Below are 19,365 nucleotides of genomic sequence, written 5' to 3'. Positions count from 1 at the left end.
AAAAGACCTTGCTTACCATAATTAAAACATCTGACATTTTGATTTTTTAAAAACTTTCAGAAATTACTTTTCCTATCAGAGTACTGTCATAAATGTAAGATCCAATTATCAGCAGCATTTCTAATCCATTTATCTATTCATGCTGATCTTGTCTTTAAAGATCTAATCACTCTTGCATTCTGAGTTAGCAGTTTCAAAAGCCAAAGATTCAATTAATGTTTGTCTAACTTCTGAATCTCATACTATTCTATTTACAGCTGAAGTCAATCTTTGCAAAAGGCTTGACTTCTTATGGGACTTGTATAATTTTAGTAAATGACTCTGATCTTCCTCTTGAGCTAGTATCCCAGAAGGAATGCCCCTCTCTTCTGCAGTCTCCAAAAATGTCCTTCAAACTAAATGTCCCTATTTCTCTATCCATCCTCCTGACTCTCTCTTTCTCTCCATGATTTTTCTTTTTCTTTTTTTGTTCTGAGACAGGGTTTCTCTGTGTAGCCCTGGCTGTCCTGGTACTCACTCTGTAGACCAGGCTGGCCTCGAACTCAGAAATCCGCCTGCCTCTGCCTCCCAAGTGCTGGGATTAAAGGCATGTGCCACCACTGCCCGGTGATTTTTCTTAATAATCCTGTCTTTACTTCCTGTCACTGATGGCTTGCTCCACCTCTTGACCTATGATTGACTGTATTTAATCCTGTTTATAATATTCAAGCAGAAAGCTCTTGAATTCAAGGTGTATGCTAAGGCTGAGCCACACCACAACTAAAACCAGTTTGTTTTTTTTTTAGTAAATAACATAACCTCAGGGTTCACAATATGATCAAATAACCTGCAACATCAGTCTGGGCTATAGAGTGAGTTCCAGGGCAACAAGAGATTGACAGAAAAATCCTGTCTTATTATGTTTCCTAGCATTGAAATAGGACAAATCAATTTCTAGGTTTAATGGTAGTGACATTATCAACAAGATATCAAAAGGAAATCAAAAGAGAATGAAGATTCAGGACAATCCCTCAGAACAAAAGATTAGTCCTAAGCAGTTTTCTGATGTGTACAGAAATTGACATTATAACTTCTGTGCCATCAACTTTTTTTTTTTCCCCCGAGACAGGGTTTCTCAGTGTCACCTTGGCTGTCCTGGAACTCACTCTGTAGACCAGGCTGGCCTCGAACTCAGAAATCTGCCTGCCTCTGCCTTCCAAGTGCTGGGATTAAAGGCATGCGCCGCCACGCCTGGCTTTTTTTTTTTTTAAAGATTTATTTATTTATTATATGTAAGTCCACTGTAGCTGTTTTCAGACGCACCAGAAGAGGGCGTCAGACCTCATTACAGATGGTTGTGAGCCACCATGTGGTTGCTGGGATTTGAACTCAGGACCTTCGGTAAAACAGTCAGTGCTCTTACCCGCTGAGCCATCTCACCAGCCCTGCCATCAACTTTTATTTAGTTATTATTATTATTATTATTATTATTATTATTATTATTATTATTATTATTTGGTTTTTCAAGATAGAGTTTCTCTATAATAGCCCTGGCTATCTTGTACTCACTTTGTAGATCAGACTGGCCTTGAAATCACAGAAATCTGCCTGTTTCTGTCTCCCCAGTGCTGGGATTAAAGGCATGTGCCACCATATCATTGCATCAACATTCTTTCTCAATTACAGCTGAGTACCATTTACAACAAGTGTGTACACCAGTCCAAAAAAATGAAACTGTAATGAAATTGGAGAATTAGCTTGTTTACAATCCTGTTTTATTTTTATTTTAATACTACTTAAATAGTAGACCCAAGAATTACATAACACCTGTGCATTCTCAGCTTTCTTGTAAAGTAAATTCTTATAATTTGATGGTGTCTCAGGTAAAATAATCTTCCATACAGAATTTATCAATCATGATCATTAGCATAAATTATTATAATTTTGCTTTTAATATGCAATATACTTCATTAACTTTTCATAATTTTGTACATTTTAAAGATTATTTAAATTTTCATGTAAAGCTATATACTAAAACTAATTCAAATGACAATGGAATGTATTTGTTTTTTTCCTTCAAATACAAAAATTTACAAAAGTTTTTTCCTCAAATATCTCATAACATATGTGACGTTTCCCAAATGTTACATATCATAAGGACACTTAAAGGACAAGAATATGATAGGAAATGATTATACTACATTAACTATCAAAGTAATACAAATTCTAACCCAAATGGTTGTTACCAAGAAAGAAGAGCACTGATAAATTATAAATTATAATTATAAATTAATAATTAATAAAGTTTTATATTATAAATTTACATAGCAATCAGGGAAAACAATATGATGCTCTTCATCAAGGTTTTAAATTAAAAATAGAATTTAGAGTAACAATCAATGCCATCACTCAGTAAATACAAAGGGATGGGAAATCAACAGGTTGCGCATCCTATCCATTGAAGTATTATTCTATAATAGCCAAGAAATGGGGTGAATTGAAACTTCCATCCACGGATAAATTAACAAACTCCCCATAATGTAAAACGTGTTCAGCTGCGGGAAAGGAGGAAATACTGTTATTTACAACAATGTGTTTGGACTTGGTGAACATCAAGCTGAATGCTACACACAGCATGATCTCAGTCATAAAATCTTAAAATGGTGATCTAACAGCAGAAAGTAGCACTGTCTTTAACTGAGACGGCGTGGTAGAGAGATGACCGAGGAGACAGGGTCGTGGGTAGGAGGGAACATTCAAAGTTCTATCATAGAGCATGAAGATTACAGTCATGTAACATTAGCATCACATGTATTTAACTCCCATGAAAGCTGAGAGATTGTATTCTCAGCCTAAAATTGTTACAGTGATGCGAGGTGCTCTATTAATTATCCAGATTTAACCATTCCATAACGTATATGCATGAAACCATCATTTTGACCACAGTAAGTTTGCTTCAAATTGAAAAAGGAGAAACATGAGTCGCAGTGACATTCACTTTGAAAGTCAATATGAAACAAGGTTAAATTTCAATTTGCATTTTGAGAAGCTATAGAAAATAAATTTTTGTTTTGTTTTGTTTTTTTTAAATTCTATTTATTTATTTATTTCATGTAAGTACACTGTAGCTGTCTTCAGAAGAGGGCGCCAGATGTTACAGATGGTTGTGAGCCACCATGTGTGGTTGCTGGGATTTGAACTCTGGACCTTCAGAAGAGCAGTCAGTGCTCTTAACCGCTGAGCCATCTCTCCAGCCCCCTAAAATAAATTTTTATTCTTTACTAAAATGGTATTTTAGTAGAGACTTTTACATTGGGGATTTATCTTCAGATCTGTGTCTCTCTAATCTTGCTGAGCGCATGCTCTTGTTTTATTTCTTTTATTTGTTGACATTATAATATAACCAAACCTTCCCCCTTCCCCTCTCCTCCTTCCAAACCCTCCCATATATTCTTACTTGGTATCCTTCAAATTCATGGCTCCTTTTTCCATTAATTGCTGATATTCACATCTATCAGTCATGTGGCTAAGACTTTATCAGTGTAGCTTCTGAATTTTCTAGGAGTAACAATTTCATGTCAAACTCTTACAATATTACAAATACATACATACACATATATTTACAAACATATATATGTTCCTAAATTTATAATATATGCTCTAAGTACATAATATGTATTCCTAAATACATAAGTATAATCTGAGCAATTTGTATAATGTAACACACACACACATGCACACATACACACACACATACACACACACTTGCACACATACACACACATACACACACATGCACACATACACACACATACACACATATGCACACATACACACACATACACACACATGCACATATACACACACATATGCACACACACATATGCACATATACACACACATACACACATATGCACACATACACACACATACACACACATACACACACATGCACACATACACACACGCATGCATACATACACACACACACACACACAGACACACACACGTTTTCAGGGCTGACCATTTGGCATTGAATAACTAACTGGTGTACTCCTCCCTGGATATTTTCTTCCACTCTCAGCTCTCCTCAGTTGCCTGGAGTTCTTTGTGTAGGGATGAGGACTCAGGCCCCTCCCGGAGTCCATGTTTAGCATGTCTGTTGCCCTTGTCCTTGTTCAGCTCATGTTCAGGCAGTCATGTTGGAGAGACTTTATCAGAGTAGCTTCTGACTTTCCTAAGAGACATTTTTTCATTTATTTATTCACTTATTCATGTTCCTTCGCTGCAGCCCCCTCCCTCCTCTACTCCTAGTCCCACCCTCACAAACCCCTTCTCCCATCCTCCCCCTCCTCTTCTCTTCCCTGGGTCTTTGGCAAGGTTTCTGGAAGACATGGTTTCTCTCCTGTTTAGGTGTGAAGTCTAATTGTAGAGTTGTTGGTTACTATCAAGATATGTGTGGCACTACTGCACTCTCTGGGTTACTGTGTTATGCTGGTCATTGCCGTGCATAGATATTATAGCTGGCTAGGACTGCTGGTCACCTCCCTTTGGAAGCTTGAATGACACCTTCTGGCATTATGAAAACTAGTCCTCAAGGAGGGGGCTTTTGGGTAATTTCCAGCTCAGGGGACTCTGGGCTCTGTATCTGAAGTGCATGGAATACATGCTTTTTTTCTTTTTTAATTTTTTTAAATAATAGAACACAGTGAGCATTGACTTCCTGATATGGAAAACAAGGTGCTTTAAGACACAGTAGGGTATTACAGGAGAAAATGGAGGAATTGCAACTGTTTAAAATATTTAAGTGTGGTAAGACTGTTGGTTGAAATCCATTGGAACATTAATTAACTCAGTTCTCTAAACAGTACACATGCAGACAGAGATTGTTATGTAGGTCATAATATTACAAACTTTGTGATAGCTACGTTTAGCTTGTTTTGGAACATGATCAAAGAAAGGGTTTTAGACTTTGCAAAAGCCCTTCTAATCCCGAACATGTATTTCCTTTCTGCCTCTACATTGTTGGTTCAGTCCAATGCTTGGAAGAAGAAGAAAAGAGAGGGTGGAAAGGGAGGGAGAGGCCTAACAGTGGAGGATGCCATATTGGGCACAGATATTAATTCCAGCATAAGAATTCAGGAACTCCAAGAATAGCCAGGGCAGCTTCCGTACCTCTCAGATCCTTTGCAAAGTTTAAAGCCCCTACAGCATTCTGAAGTAACTCAGTGCTCCTTACCAAGTGATTCCCAACACTTTAGTCGACTTTTTCTTAATAAACAACATAAATAATTAAAGAAAACTTATCATAATACTTTGTACTTCTATAGCAAGGTCAGTGCATTATCAAATAACCCACTATCTCTATTTTATTGGTTTAGGAAAATGTTGATAAAATTCCCTGTAATCTAATATAAGAAACTTAGAGCTAAAATACCTGTTTTAAAAAAAATGTAAGATACACTTTTGTCACCAAAATGACTAGATAGATAGTCAGTTTTTAACAAAGTCATTTTATTTACTTTTAATGCGATTTAAAATACCTTCTGGTTTAGTCTTTAAACTTTTAAAACTGATTTTTCTGAGTAAGTTAATTATGAATTTTATTAAAATAACTAAGTAATTTACAAAATGAAAATATTTCTTTCTGACATACTTTGCAATTTTTAGAAAAGCCAGATTTGTGCTTCTTGGAAGAGGATCCTGGCATCTGCCGAGGTTTCTTGATTAGGTATTTATATAACAACCAGACAAGGAAGTGTGAACGGTTTGTGTATGGTGGATGCCTGGGCAACAGCAACAACTTTGAGACTTTGGATGAATGCAAGAAGACCTGTGAGGATCCAGGTACTTGCCCTTCTCATCTCATTTGGGTACATATGCAGGTATCACTTAAAGTGAGGATTCCCTGATAATGAACTCAGATTCTGCTTAAGCCGAGCAAACAGAAATTAGGTTTGAAAGAGATTCACCATTGTGTTTAAACAAACAAACAGAAATAAACAGAGAATTAACACATCTATACAGTTACTCTGAATCTCACAGTGTTTTCAGATAAAGTACTTAACTTTCCTCATAGTACTGCAGAATATGTTCAGCAAAATGGTCAGAATGCTGAAATCTCTTATTCTTATAAAATATAAGGGTTAATAATTACTCATAAAAAATAAGAAAAAGGAAACCTTACACATTAACTGTTGCAGGATTTTGGTCACTAGCTACAAAATCACTGATGGGAATCTTACCTTGCACATGTATTTAAAAGTCCTTGCTTTCTGGCTTAGAGCAGCAGGTGAACTCAATTGCAACAACTTTGCTGTTTTCAACACAACAGTTACATTTGCTTGTCTGTGAAGATCTGAATTTCTGCTGTGTTTTCAGATAGTAATTCCTTATGGCTTCTATCCCCACCCTCCTCCCCCCTTCCCCAGTGAATGAGTTACAGATGAGTGACTACATAACTGAGCAAATTACCATAACTGACCGCACTACTGTAAATAACATTGTGATTCCCCAGTCTTCCAAAGTGCCTAAGCGTAAGGGTAAGAATCTTATTTTTATTATTATTATTTTATTACTATATTATGATATATTAATGGAATGTATGTGTTAGAATTATGTTTTTTAGGACAATGATTTTATTATTTGAGAGCATGTTAAACTATAGACATTTGATGAATTTAAGGCATTTAATCTTGTAAAAGTACCATTTTTCTTAATGTCTTTTAGAGTGTGCTTTGCAGTACAGCTTCTGTGCATGTAGCATGTAGAAAATGTGTACCTATGTATTCTTTGTTTTAATTTAGCCTTATTTCTCAGTTTGAATTTGTTAGTGTTTTCAGTTAGCTTTTTCCTATCCCAGATTTTTAAAAACTAGCTTTGAAATATAAGACTTTCTTCCCAATGAAATTATTCATAATCATGTTATCCATGTTCATTCCACAGAATGTTCTATGTGTTCTCCCCCCAAACTGATATTCACTGGCCCACTCTTCTTATCTATGGATTCACTACTGTACAGAGACCTCCTTCCTCTGCCTTTAATCTGGCTACCCAACCAGATTAATTTAATATGGCTGTCACTTGGTGTGTTTGCTTTGCTGAAGTGACAATGCTACAGGGTTTTGAGTATGACAGTTTATAGCCTGCCTGTGCTCCAGCATTTATCTCAGTGTTAAGCATATGGTAGATGACTTATATTTATTTATTTGTTTATTAATTTTGTGATCTGCAGTTACAAAAGAAGAAACAAATGGTGGTTGGAAGAATGCTGATTATACTTACCAAGGCTTTCTGAGTTCCTTGTACATTCATGTACTCACATTTTTTGTCTTTAGGATTGGATAGCATTCTATGTATGTTCTGTTATTTGTTGCCTTTGGGCTTATTTCATAATATTTACATAGCACTTGATGCCTTTATATTATTAAGTTTTACTATTAACATTCATAGTTAACATAATCTTTTACTATGTCTAACTGGTAACCATACAACTAGGAAAGAAAGACCAATAGTATTGGTTTAGGGTCTTTGCAGGTAGATCTACCTGTTCATTCTTGGAGAAAAGTTAATTATTTTCTGAATTCTCATAGCCTGCTTTGCTTCTATACATCATCTCTTAACAGTTGCCTCGGTACTGTATCATCTTTATGATACTTTGAAAAAACTCATCTTTGGTTAGACTTCAAAAACCTACTGCTAACTCAGTCTCCAGCACTTGGTCTTTGAATGAGAAAAGGAATACCTAAGTACTGAGCCAGGGCCATACTGCTTCATGCCAGCCTCTGGGTTCAGGGAGAATGTCTAGATGGAACAAAGAAGACCCTATGGCCACTTGAAATTCTTTCCTGACTCTATCCAACATATGACCTAGGGCCAAACTCCACATTCATAGAAAATGATGAGAAAGAAGTAAATGCATGTAATTATATAATTATCATTGGCCTTCTGGAAGAGGAATGATGTTGCAGAGGAACTATTCAATAATCATGAATATTATGATATCATCACTGATGTGTTCATGTTAGAGATCTGCAATAGAGTGCTTTCACCTATACCTTCTCTTGGAAGATATTGCTTACATGCAGAGGAACTGAGCAATCATTTAAGTTTTCTGGGAAGAAAATATCCCCCACCAACTAAGGAATCGCATACTTAGATGCATACCCGGAGAAGCCACGAGTGCTGTGGATAGTGCTGTAAACCTCATTTCATCAACAAGCACACACAGTTTGAAACAAGTGTGGTGGCCTTCAAATGTATTCTCACTCAGAAACATAGTTCTATCTCACAGTCTACGTCTTCCTGCATAGTAAATCTGGTAGCTTGTGCTGACATATTCTGGCAAGTTGGCTTTCCACAAATAGACAGCTTTAGCAGAGCTTACATCAGGCCTTCTACTTCCTGTCAAGAATGCTGGCAAGAAACAAGAATGTGGCACTTCCTCTGCCAAAATCACAGACGGAACCCTACCTACCTAGTAAAGCTCTTCAGAGACTATCTTGAGTCTAGTCAAAGACAGTCATTGTCCCAGACAGCAGAGCCCTCCAGAGAAATGCTTCTCAGACATCAACAGATCCTTTTACAAGAGATGAAATGGACAACTTCACTCACTGTGCCCACCAATTCTTTTAAATGACATTGGTACTGAATAAAATAATAAAAATTTAAGTTTGTGACAATTATAAAGCTATAACCAAAACTTAATTGCATATTAATATAGTACTAATTAATACTATTAGTTTGTTAAGATTTCTTTTTCTTAAGACAACAGGAAAATCCATATTGGAATATGAATTTTGTATTGACAACAAAAAGACAGACTAGGGATAAGAATTAGTTTAGGAAAATCTATGCTACTCTAAGTCATAATTCTCTGAGTGTCACTTTTCTCTTTAAAGATTGGATGAGCTCTGCAGAAATTAGGTGAGGATCACTCAATAAGGAGCTGCCAACTCTAGCTCTCACAGTATCACAGGGCTGTGTTCCTATTTTCCAACTGTATGAATGCCAGGAGTGTGCTCACTGGTGTGCATCTGATCCCAGAAACAAAGGTCCAGGGTTTGTGATTTCTAGAATGAGACCAGGTTGAACATGCCAATCAAATGATTCCAGCCTTCAGATGTTGGAGGGCTATTTGGCTCGCCACTGTTGCCCCCAAGGCTTGTTTCCAGCCTCTTTATTAGGTTTTCTGTTTCAATTAGGTCTCTTCCTCTTGTTCAGACTTGATGAGCACTAATCCTTGCAGGTGACAGTGCATGAGGTACCTTCAGGTTGTTTTGATTGGAGATTAAGAGAAGAAGGCATTTGGAGATAAGGAAGTTTCACAAACTTGATCTGATCAAATATTTGCCCAATTAGTGTAGAAGGATTTCTTAGCTTTGGAGCGATATCTTATACTGGGCAAGGGCATTAGCTTTATGAATGGAGTTTGAGCTTAATTCCAGTTCTTTAATTTCCTGACTTGTTTTGTACCCTTGAAAAAAAGCATGCAGTTTTCTTTAGCTTCCAGTCCTTTCTTTGCTACATGTGGAATCTAGTATGTCACAAAGTATTTAAAACATTACAACAGCACGTAATATTTCCTCCTGTGTTGCCATTAACAAGATTATTGATTTTAAGATTTTAAGATTATTGATTTTTAAGATTTTAAGATTTTTGGTGGTGATAATGGTAACCCTGACTCACCTTAGGTTTATAGACATAAAAGATATTTTGGCTGAAAGATATTGTTAATGCATATTTTATTATAGTCAATATAACTATGTTGTAACCTTAGATTGAGGAATCTTTTTCTTCTTTTTTTTTTTTTTTTTTTTTTTTTTTTTTTTTTTTGATTTTTCGAGACAGGGTTTCTCTGTGTAGCCCTGGCTGTCCTGGTACTCACTCTGTAGACCAGGCTGTCCTCGAACACAGAAATCTGCCTGCCTTTGCCTCCCAAGTGCTGGGATTAAAGGCGTGTGCCACCACCGCCCGGCAGATTGAGGAATCTTGATTCATTATAGCTATCTCAATTAACATGCAGTGCTTGCAAAATTCAAGCATGTTTAACTAAATAAAATTTCATCTTTTATATCTTTGGATTTTATCTATGATTATTGGAGACATAAAACATTTGTCTATCTGCCATTAGGACCTGAGGTATGAATTTATATGCTTTCTAACTTAAGTGAGATTTATCAAAAATTGATGATCTGGCTGATGGGTTATTGTAGTAGAACCTGGAAATGGAAGAATGAAAATAGGAGGGTTTTTTTTTTTTTTCCAGATGTGATTGCCAGATAGGAGGAGGATTCAGTTAAGTAAATGGTTTCACTAATGAGATTGTACAGATGGTATGGTAGGACAGAGTCAGAGTAAACTAAGTTGAAATTTCAAATGTGAGTACCAGTGTCCCAGGTCACAGGGTAAAGGCTGCCAAGTCTTCCCCGGGGAAGACCACTCTTCCCACTGCCAGCTTTCCTCAGCCGGAGAAGACCACCCTTCCCACTGCCAGCTTTCCTCAGCCGGGGAAGACCACCCTTCCCACTGCCAGCTTTCCTCAGCCGGGGAAGACCACCCTTCCCACTGCCAGCTTTCCTCAGCCAGGGAAGACCACCCTTCCCACTGCCAGCTTTCCTCAGCCGCCCATTGTTTTTTTGTGTATATTCTGGATCTGTTTTCCCAGATTCATGGTCTACATCCTCTTTGTTGTGTTGTGTTCTGTAGCTAGTCTAGACTTTCTAAAGTACCCTCAGATAAACTGGAACTATTCTGTTTCCACAGTCTGCTGTTTCTCTGATTGTTAGAATCCCATTCTTTGATTCAAGCTGACCAACATATTAAATAAACATTAAAATTTCATCTTGCTTAAATCTACTATTTTTTACTTCACATATCATGAGTTGCTTCTAATGTATTCAAACCCAAAAATGTCTTGAAAAAATTACATCAATAGGCTAAAAAGATTTACAATTGGTCTGGATGTAGGAGACAAGGAATCATCTGCCATCCAGATGGCGAAATGTCTATGGTACACATGCTAGCAACCATGAACTCTATAGCCTTTCCTACACAGGGCTCTCAACAAAATGACTGTTTTTACACTTATTTATTTTGTTGTATGTTGTATGGGAGTTTTGCATACATGTGTGTCTGCGCATCTCTGTGTGCATTGCATGAGGCCGGCAGCAGTTCCTGGCCTGGAAGCGCAGATGGATGGCCATGTGGGTCCCCTGTAAGAGCAGCAGGTATCCTTAACTGCTGAGCCATCTTTTCAGCCCCTTTGCACAATACATTACGATGAAAATACTAGCACTCGTGTGATGGTACTGATTGTAAGTATCTTTTCACCAAACATATATTTTCTAATAAGGCACTTAATTGGAAAAACTATGTTCATGAAAGCTTCTTAATTGTCATTGTCTAAAGCCATTTTTGTTAAGAAGAATTCTTGAGTACAGCTACCTTAGTGAGCTCTGGGTATGAATTAGTCAGCTCTAGACATAAGCAAGCAAATCACTACTTAGGTTCTCTCTGTTCTCATCAATCTGTGTAGGCTTTCCTGGCCAGGAAAGATTTCTTACGGTCTGTTCTATGACCTTTCAATCTCAAATTTCCTGGCTGTACACTCTCCACACTTCACCCTCTGCTAAGTGGCCCAGTACACATGGGGAAGGAAAAATAATCCCCAAAGTAATTGCCCAGCAGTCCTTGCCCCTTTTCAACGTTGAATGGAGTATCGGTTTCTGCTAGCTCAGTGACCACTCTTCTTTGTTCACACATTCAGTGAGAGGATGTGTGTTCTCTGTAAAGCAGGGGTGACAGTGGCCTTACTGTCTGTTACCAGCCACAGCTCTGCTGTGGATTTTTCTTTTATCACTTTAAGGAACTGGACTTATTAGTAATTAATAATCTAGTCAATTATTTTGATTGCATAGCAAGCATTAGAATTTAGGAACATTAAACATACAGAAAAAAGGGAACAGCAGTAAAAATTGACCATAATCACATAGACAGAGAAAAAACCCCCATTGACTTGTCAATAAATTTTATTTTACTTAAGAAATTATCATATAGCAAATGATTAAAAGACTAAGTTTCTGCTGAAGGTGTTCAAAAGCATATAATATGTTCAACATAAACATTTACTCTCTAGAACTTTAGTCTAGCAAACTTTTCAACTTACAACTCGATAAAACTATATTTACAGAAATCATGTATCACATAGTCTCTCAGTACTTTGCCCAATGAATAACATATATCACTTTCATTTTTATGTATGTGGTTCCATATGTATGCATGTATGGTATCTTGACATGTAATGTAAATTAATATATTTTTCTAATTTTAAGTTATATATTCTTCAACATTTAATATGATTGTAATCATGATGAGCCTATCACTGATAGTATACAATAATTTAATCAGTTTTTCCTTATTAGTAGTACACAAAATAGTTCATCTTAAAATCAAAGACATTAGATTCTATGTCAGTGATGTTTAATAGAACAAACAAAATATTATGCATATATTTAAAAGGATATATAATTGTATAAGACATAAAAATATATTTATAATCTACTAAGGATAGTAATAATATGTAGAATAGTATGTTTGTACATGCAAAAGACATTTACCAAATCGTTGATAGTAACTTAACTGGGGGAGGGAAATTATGCAGAAGTTTTGCTTCATATTTTTCTGTTTTGTGTTATTTAAATTTTTATAAAAGTTGTAATAAAATTATATTTCTCATTAGTATAACTTATAAGATAAAAAAAGGAAAGACTTGTTATTAAACTCCCCTCCCCCCAAAAAAACCTCAGAAGAAGACAAGTTCATAGGTCATGCAGTGGTTCATAAACACTAATTTGCTTGCTAAAATAAAAACGTACACAGGAAGGTATTGTGGGGATAAGGTATTGCAATAAGGCCTTAGTGCATTAAATATAAGGTTTACTGTATGAATTACAAAGTGAATCTACATAGAACATTTTACTTGAAAACTGGACCCTGGACCACCACTGTGTATTTCACCAGTCACCCTAGACAGTAATGTTTTCTAGCAAAAATGTGGAAAAGGTGGTGGTTTGGTGTGAAACCTCTCAAAAAAGCCTTCTAGATGGAATCCACTCAACTTGGTTTTGATGGCGGGATCAAGATAGAATACATTTGGCTGTTAAAGTCCCTTTGGAACATGAGCAGAAACCAGCCAGGTTAGTGTCTTTTTATCCTATCTTAAATTTCTGTCACTAACCATAATGTAGACCAGAAAACCATAGTATACAACTACTTCAAAACATATTTTCTTTTATTGTAGATATCAATATCTGGAATTTAAATAGGTGAGTGTCTACCTATATCTAGAATAAATTTGTTAATTGAACATAGGAAAACTTATTTTTTTCATGGGGTACAAAAATATTCCATTTTCTCACCTCTTGAAATTTAATTGGAGTCAAGGACTCCAAACATCCCACAGAAACTGTCTGCTTTTTTTTTTTTAAAACCTATAATGTATGCTCAAGTAATTTATGTTAGTCAGAACTAAAATAATCTTAAAAACAATGAACCTATTTTAATTTATTCTACAGTTTATGTTCTAGAAAAATAACTACCTTATAGAAAGACTCCCAAAACAAAAGTCATTTTGTGTCTTTTAATACTTAACTTTGTATAGTACAAAATACTTAGTGGTAAATTTCAAATTGCAGTCTATTCTGAAAATAGTATTTTTTCCAACGTAAGGAGCATGATTTTTGGTGGGGGTCGAAGGTGTGCTGTATTGATCTGTGTAGACACGGAGTGGTATTGGGACTAACAGTGAGATAAGCAAGCAGCGGCCACGGGTCATTCTTGGGAAGATGCAGAGGCATGGGGTGTGCTTGAGCACACTAACCTCAGTCCCCAGAACTGTGCTGGACCCCTTATCAGAGCTCACGGCATATAGGCAGCAGAAATGTGATGTCTTGGATGGTTAAGTTGGTAATGAAGCTTCTCCTGATGCACCTGTGCCCCCAAGTGCCTGCTTTCACACGGCCCCTGACTTCCGCTGTGCTGCGCAGCATTAAGCAATTTACATTTCTGGTTTCTTACTTCATTGGCCATTAGTAAATATTTCTGGATTATTAGGTGGTTAGAGAAAGAGAAGCTAGAGTCCGTGTACCCATTATACCTCTAGCATATCCTCCATAATTTGTACTCCCCTAGAAATGACTGTTCTGGTTCTAGTTTTCACCTGGGGTGTAAGCTTTTGGTTTCTGGTAACATTCTGTCGTCTGGTAACATTCTGTAGGGGCAGTAGTCAATTGAGCTTTTTTTCCACTTTGAAACAAGCTTGATTTTGATTATGAAGCTAAACTTGCATCAGGTCACATGTTAAGTGGAGAAGGAGTTGCACTCAGGGAATGAAAATTTCTTTCTATCCTGACATAAGAGACCTTAGCATGAGCATTGCTATTAAAACATTGTAATTAACATTACAGTTATCCAGCAGTGGTGGCGTATACCTTTAATCCCAGCACTTTAGGAGGCAGAGGCAGGCAGATTTCTGAGTTCGAGGCCAGCCTGGTCTACAAAGTGAGTTCCAGGACAGCCAGGACTATATACAGAGAAACCCTGTCTCAAAAAATGGAAAAAAAATTATAGTTTTCACTATATTAACATACACTATCTACAGCTTACTTTGGACTGACTCATCTTGTATAGAAAACACTAAATCAAAATAACGTATATATTGCATATCATCCCACATAGAATTTGTTATGAAATATATGTGGTGTTTGCTGGGAAAAAAACCTCATAAAACAAGCAATGCATTCCTCTGTTTGTCAGTTTTAGTCACTTGCTTCTAGTCGGCCACATTTGTCTCTGAACCTGGGTGGTGGCTTTGGAGGTTCAGGACACCAAGGTGGTACAGGTACTCACTACTCAGATTTAAACTGGGGCGTGGTGAGCAAACACGGGATGCTTAGTGGAGCTATTTAGACAGTAGAAGAAGCCAACTGCAACATTTCTCTGCTGCCTTTAGGATTACTTCCTCAGACTATTTGTAAAAGGAAATGCTAGCGTGTGTTGGGAGCTTTAGAGCCTATTCCCATCCCATGTTCTTAACCTGGGTTTCCAATGGAGCACATTAGCATTCGAAGGTGCACGGTAGCAAAATATAAGACAAGCAGACTAGACACTATGTGGACATTGCTCTAAAGATGTTATGGCTTCTTTTTCAGAAGCACTGTCTATGTATTTAGCCAACGACCTAAATGAAACCAAACATTCCCCATCTGATGATGACCCTTACATTTTGCACGCATTACCTTTATTTGTCTCCTCTTATTATTCCATCATCCTCAGTCCTCCCTTATCTTCCAGGTTTTTACTCAGAATGCCAGTTGCTGTAGCCAGACATTCTGGCTTCTACTAATCTGTCTAGAAGGCAGGAGATGATAAAACCATGTTTATCAGACTAAGACTTTTCTTGCGTGCTGTTTCATTTTGCTTCTTTTCTTTTACAGTATTTTTCCATTTAGGGTTTATGTGCCAAAAGATTGCCGCTTGCTTTCTGCACAGCCTGCTTGCCTTTGTTGGCCATTGGATTCTTCAGTCATATTTCCTGCTCATGAACATTTGTCAGTCTTTCCCTGCATGTGCTGTATGACATCGCACCATCACCACAGCCACTAGTTTTCCTCCGTAGTTCAACACCATCCAACACCTTACATTCAGCTTCCATGTACAATCATCAAGTGTAGCTGGACAGCTGGGAAGTACCAGCTTGTCCTTCCTGAGAGAACTCACCAAAGAAACTTAAAAAGATGTTACTAAGCTCCCCCAGTTTTCTCCTTAGACTTAGTATCAGCACTGCTATCGTCTTTATTACCCTAGTTCCATGTTCTTGGTTTTTGAATGTTTGCTGGTCCCAGTGACAGACCAAGCTATCGATTCCAAGCCAGTGTCCTATGGAAATATGAAAAAAATTTATTTCATGTAAACTAATTTTTATGTATTTATAAATACACAGCTGAAGTTTCAGAAGATACATTGTTTTAATTGTGTATAACTACTTTGTTCACCACAGGCTTTCCTTTTATCAAAAGTGCTATGTTTTATTGCTTGGAGAAAAATAATGTTATTATGGACATTTTAATTTGTTTAACCATATTCTGGGAATTGAAACCTTTGGGCTTTGCAGTGTTTTAACCTTTGTAGGATTCAGTTTTATTCAGAAGACATGCCATAAAGCCAATCTGCAAGGAAAACTAATGAGAAGGCTCAGATTTACTATGCATACAACTTATCATGTATTCTTGATTTTTAAAATTTCATCTATCTATCTATCTATCTATCTATCTATCTATCTATCTATCTATCTATCTATCTACCTACCTACCTACCTACCTATCTGTCTCTTCATTTATTTAGTAGATCATGATGGCCCTTCCTGGTGTCTTGAACCAGCAGACAGTGGATTATGTAAAGCCAGTGAGAAAAGATTCTACTACAATTCAGCCATTGGGAGATGCCGCCAATTTAACTACACTGGATGTGGGGGAAATAATAATAATTTTATTACCAGAAAAGACTGTCTGAGAGCATGTAAAAGAGGTATGAAGGACATGTTTCCCTTTAAATCACGGATATTTAGAATGATAATTATGCTGAAAGTATGAAATACTTTAACTTATGAAATAACAAATATTTCTTCACTTATAAGAAGTAATAAAATGACTTAGTAACTCTTCTCCCACCAGCTAAACTTAGATAATACTGGTAAGTATGCTAGCTATAATTGTTCTGCATGTGTATTTCAGAAAAATTATCCATTTACAGCAGATTCCAAATTTTAATTTTTTAATTTATGTGTATGTGTATGCATCTGCATATGGGTGCTCTGCGTGTGCAGGTGTTTGCTGAGTCTAAATAGGGCATCAGATCCCCTCAAACTGGAGTTACAGGTATCTATGAGGTTCCTAAAGTGAATGCTGGGAACTGAAGTCAGTTCCCTGCAAGGGCAGGGCACACAAGCTTGCTTTCATAAACGTTTCAGAGCTAAGAATTTATCTTTAAGAAATATAACAAAACTCTTGTTCTCTCTCTCTCTCTCTCTCTCTCTCTCTCCCTTCCTCCCTCCTTCCCTCTCTCTCTCTTTCTCTCTCTCTGTGTTTTAAGGCAGGGTTTCTCTTTGTACCTCTGGCTGTCCTGGAACTTACTCTGAAAACCAGACTGGCCTCAAACTTAGAGATCTGCTTGTCTCTGCCTCCCAAGTGCTGGGATAAAAGCACAAGCCATGATGTCTGGTTGAAAGTTCTCTTTTAGTACACAAAACCTAAACATCATTCTGTTCCCCCAAAATATAATAATGATATAATAGAATAAAAAGAACATAGAAATTAAATAAAATATTATTCGAATAACCAAATATTCACTACACATCTATCCTTTTATGAAGGTGACCGTGTAATTTTTCCTGAACTGTACTCTACTTACACAGTTTTGGTGACTCTTGTACATGCATTTAGGGTGGGACTGGGAAGAAAGGAAGGAGGAGAGACTGCAATTTAAATGTCAAGTGAATAAATTAAATAAATATATGTACATATACATAAATAGATTATTTTACAAAAATATGGAGACAAATTAAATTAGGGAATTGTAGACAAACTCTTATGTATTCTCTTCTTAATATTATCTTATCATTTATTGTTTTTTATTGTAGATTACGTCGAAAAAAGGTCAAAAGGAGTAGCAAAGACTCAAAGAAGAAAGGCACCTTTTGTGAGAGTCGTATATGAAAACATTAATTAGTGCTAATATAGAAGCACATTATATTTTTACATTAGTTTCACTAAATATTCCTATACAGTGTTTTCTCTGTGATTTCTGCTTTTCTACAAACCAGTTTCTTGTTTCCATTGATGACCATCTATTGGAAGACATATTTTCACTGGTTATGATCACAAACATTACGTACTCTTGACAGTCTAAACCTTCTCGAATGATTTTAATTTTTAACAATGTGAGAAATAAAATCTTTTATCCTGAGCAATAAACTTGACTGTTACACTTATTGTCCCCTGTGTCACTTCGAGTTTGCTTCCTTATTTAGACTTGTTGATAATCTCTTTCAGTTAGGAAAGTGCAATCACACATTATGATTTTTTTTATTTGTCAAAGAGAATAGGACACAACACCCTAAGAAACCATGAAAAGGCAGAAGAGATGAACGAGTAGTTACGAGTATGTGCTTTTTTTCCATAGGACATGAATTCATTGTCCAGCACTTTTGTTGGGTAGGTAACAGCCATCTGTGATTCCAGTTCCAGTGCTCTGATGCCCTCTACTGGGCTCCACAGGCACCTGTACCCATTTGGCATCTGCCAGATACACAGATACACATACACACACACACACACACACACACACACACACACACACACACACACACACATGCACGCATGCACGTGTGTGCACACACACACGCACAGATACACATATACACATAAATTTAAAAAAAGCCCTGAAGCTTTCTATATTTTCATCAACAATTGCATCAATTATTGTATAAAACTAAACATATTATTCAATACAAATTATAAAACTATACACTGTATAAATGCTCCCAGCTCAAACTGTTTAGGTAGCACTGGGTCCACTTATTTAGAGGGTGTTGATTTTTCTACCAGTGGTTCTTATTTTATCTTGCTTTTATGAAATTGGTGTTTGTATTTTCATACTCTTTGGGGATCCCATTCTTTCTTAGACTCCTTGATTTGAACACAGAGGCACACCTTGTGTTTCCTGCATTTTCTCTGCAGCATAAAATCCCTCACTGCCCACCCCTCAGGCATAGCCCTTGGGTGATTCCAACTACACAGTTTCTTAGATAGCGTTACTCAGAACACTGAAAAAGAGCAGCTGGGATAGAGTGGTTCCTAATAGTTTATTTTATAAAAGGATACCAGGGCAGAGAGCAGGAGATGGATAAGAGAGGCGAATGAAGAGAGAGAGAGAGAGAGAAAGAGAGAGAGAGAGAGAAAGAGAGAAAGAAGAGAGAGAGAGAGAGAGAGAGAGAGAAAGAGAAAGAGAGAAAGAAGAGAGAGAGAGAGAGAGAGAGAGAAGCGGCTGTTCACCAAACAATAGTTTATATTCGATCATTACTTAATATATTTTTCAATATTTAAAAAGTAAAGTTTAAGCTTTAGTTTCAATAAATGAATAAATTTTGATGAAATTTGACATTTTATGAATAATCTCACAGCAAAATAAACATCAGCTAACCTGATGATACATATGTGCCCAAATCATGAATAACAAAACTTAGTGATCAAATTTTACAATCATTCTATTAAAGTGAATGGTAGGGACTAAAAGTTTCCCATTGCTTCTTTTTTTTTTTTTTTAACTTTT

General features: G+C 36.6%; 1 protein-coding gene across 7 annotated transcripts in view; it reads left to right on the top strand.

Annotated features, from left to right (window-relative positions):
• Window positions 1–18,026, top strand: part of Tfpi (tissue factor pathway inhibitor) — a 49,109-nt gene extending 31,083 nt beyond the window's left edge. For 5 of the 7 annotated variants that reach the window (XM_031370820.1, XM_031370817.1, XM_031370818.1 and 2 more), the window contains exons 6-9: window positions 5,650–5,826; window positions 6,411–6,521; window positions 16,381–16,563; window positions 17,675–18,026. In XM_031370820.1, the coding sequence (XP_031226680.1) occupies window positions 5,650–5,826; window positions 6,411–6,521; window positions 16,381–16,563; window positions 17,675–17,763 (560 nt within the window). In that variant the 3' untranslated portion in view covers window positions 17,764–18,026. Of the gene's footprint in view, window positions 1–5,649; window positions 5,827–6,410; window positions 6,522–7,604; window positions 8,689–16,380; window positions 16,564–17,674 lie in introns of those variants that run through there. The other 2 variants (XM_031370821.1, XM_031370822.1) reach the window with 2 other exon arrangements.
• The last annotated feature ends 1,339 nt before the right edge of the window (window positions 18,027–19,365 follow it).

The sequence above is a fragment of the Mastomys coucha genome, unplaced genomic scaffold, assembly GCF_008632895.1.
Source record: "Mastomys coucha isolate ucsf_1 unplaced genomic scaffold, UCSF_Mcou_1 pScaffold15, whole genome shotgun sequence".
NCBI lineage: Eukaryota > Metazoa > Chordata > Mammalia > Rodentia > Muridae > Mastomys > Mastomys coucha.
This window is presented reverse-complemented; position numbering and strand designations above follow the sequence as displayed.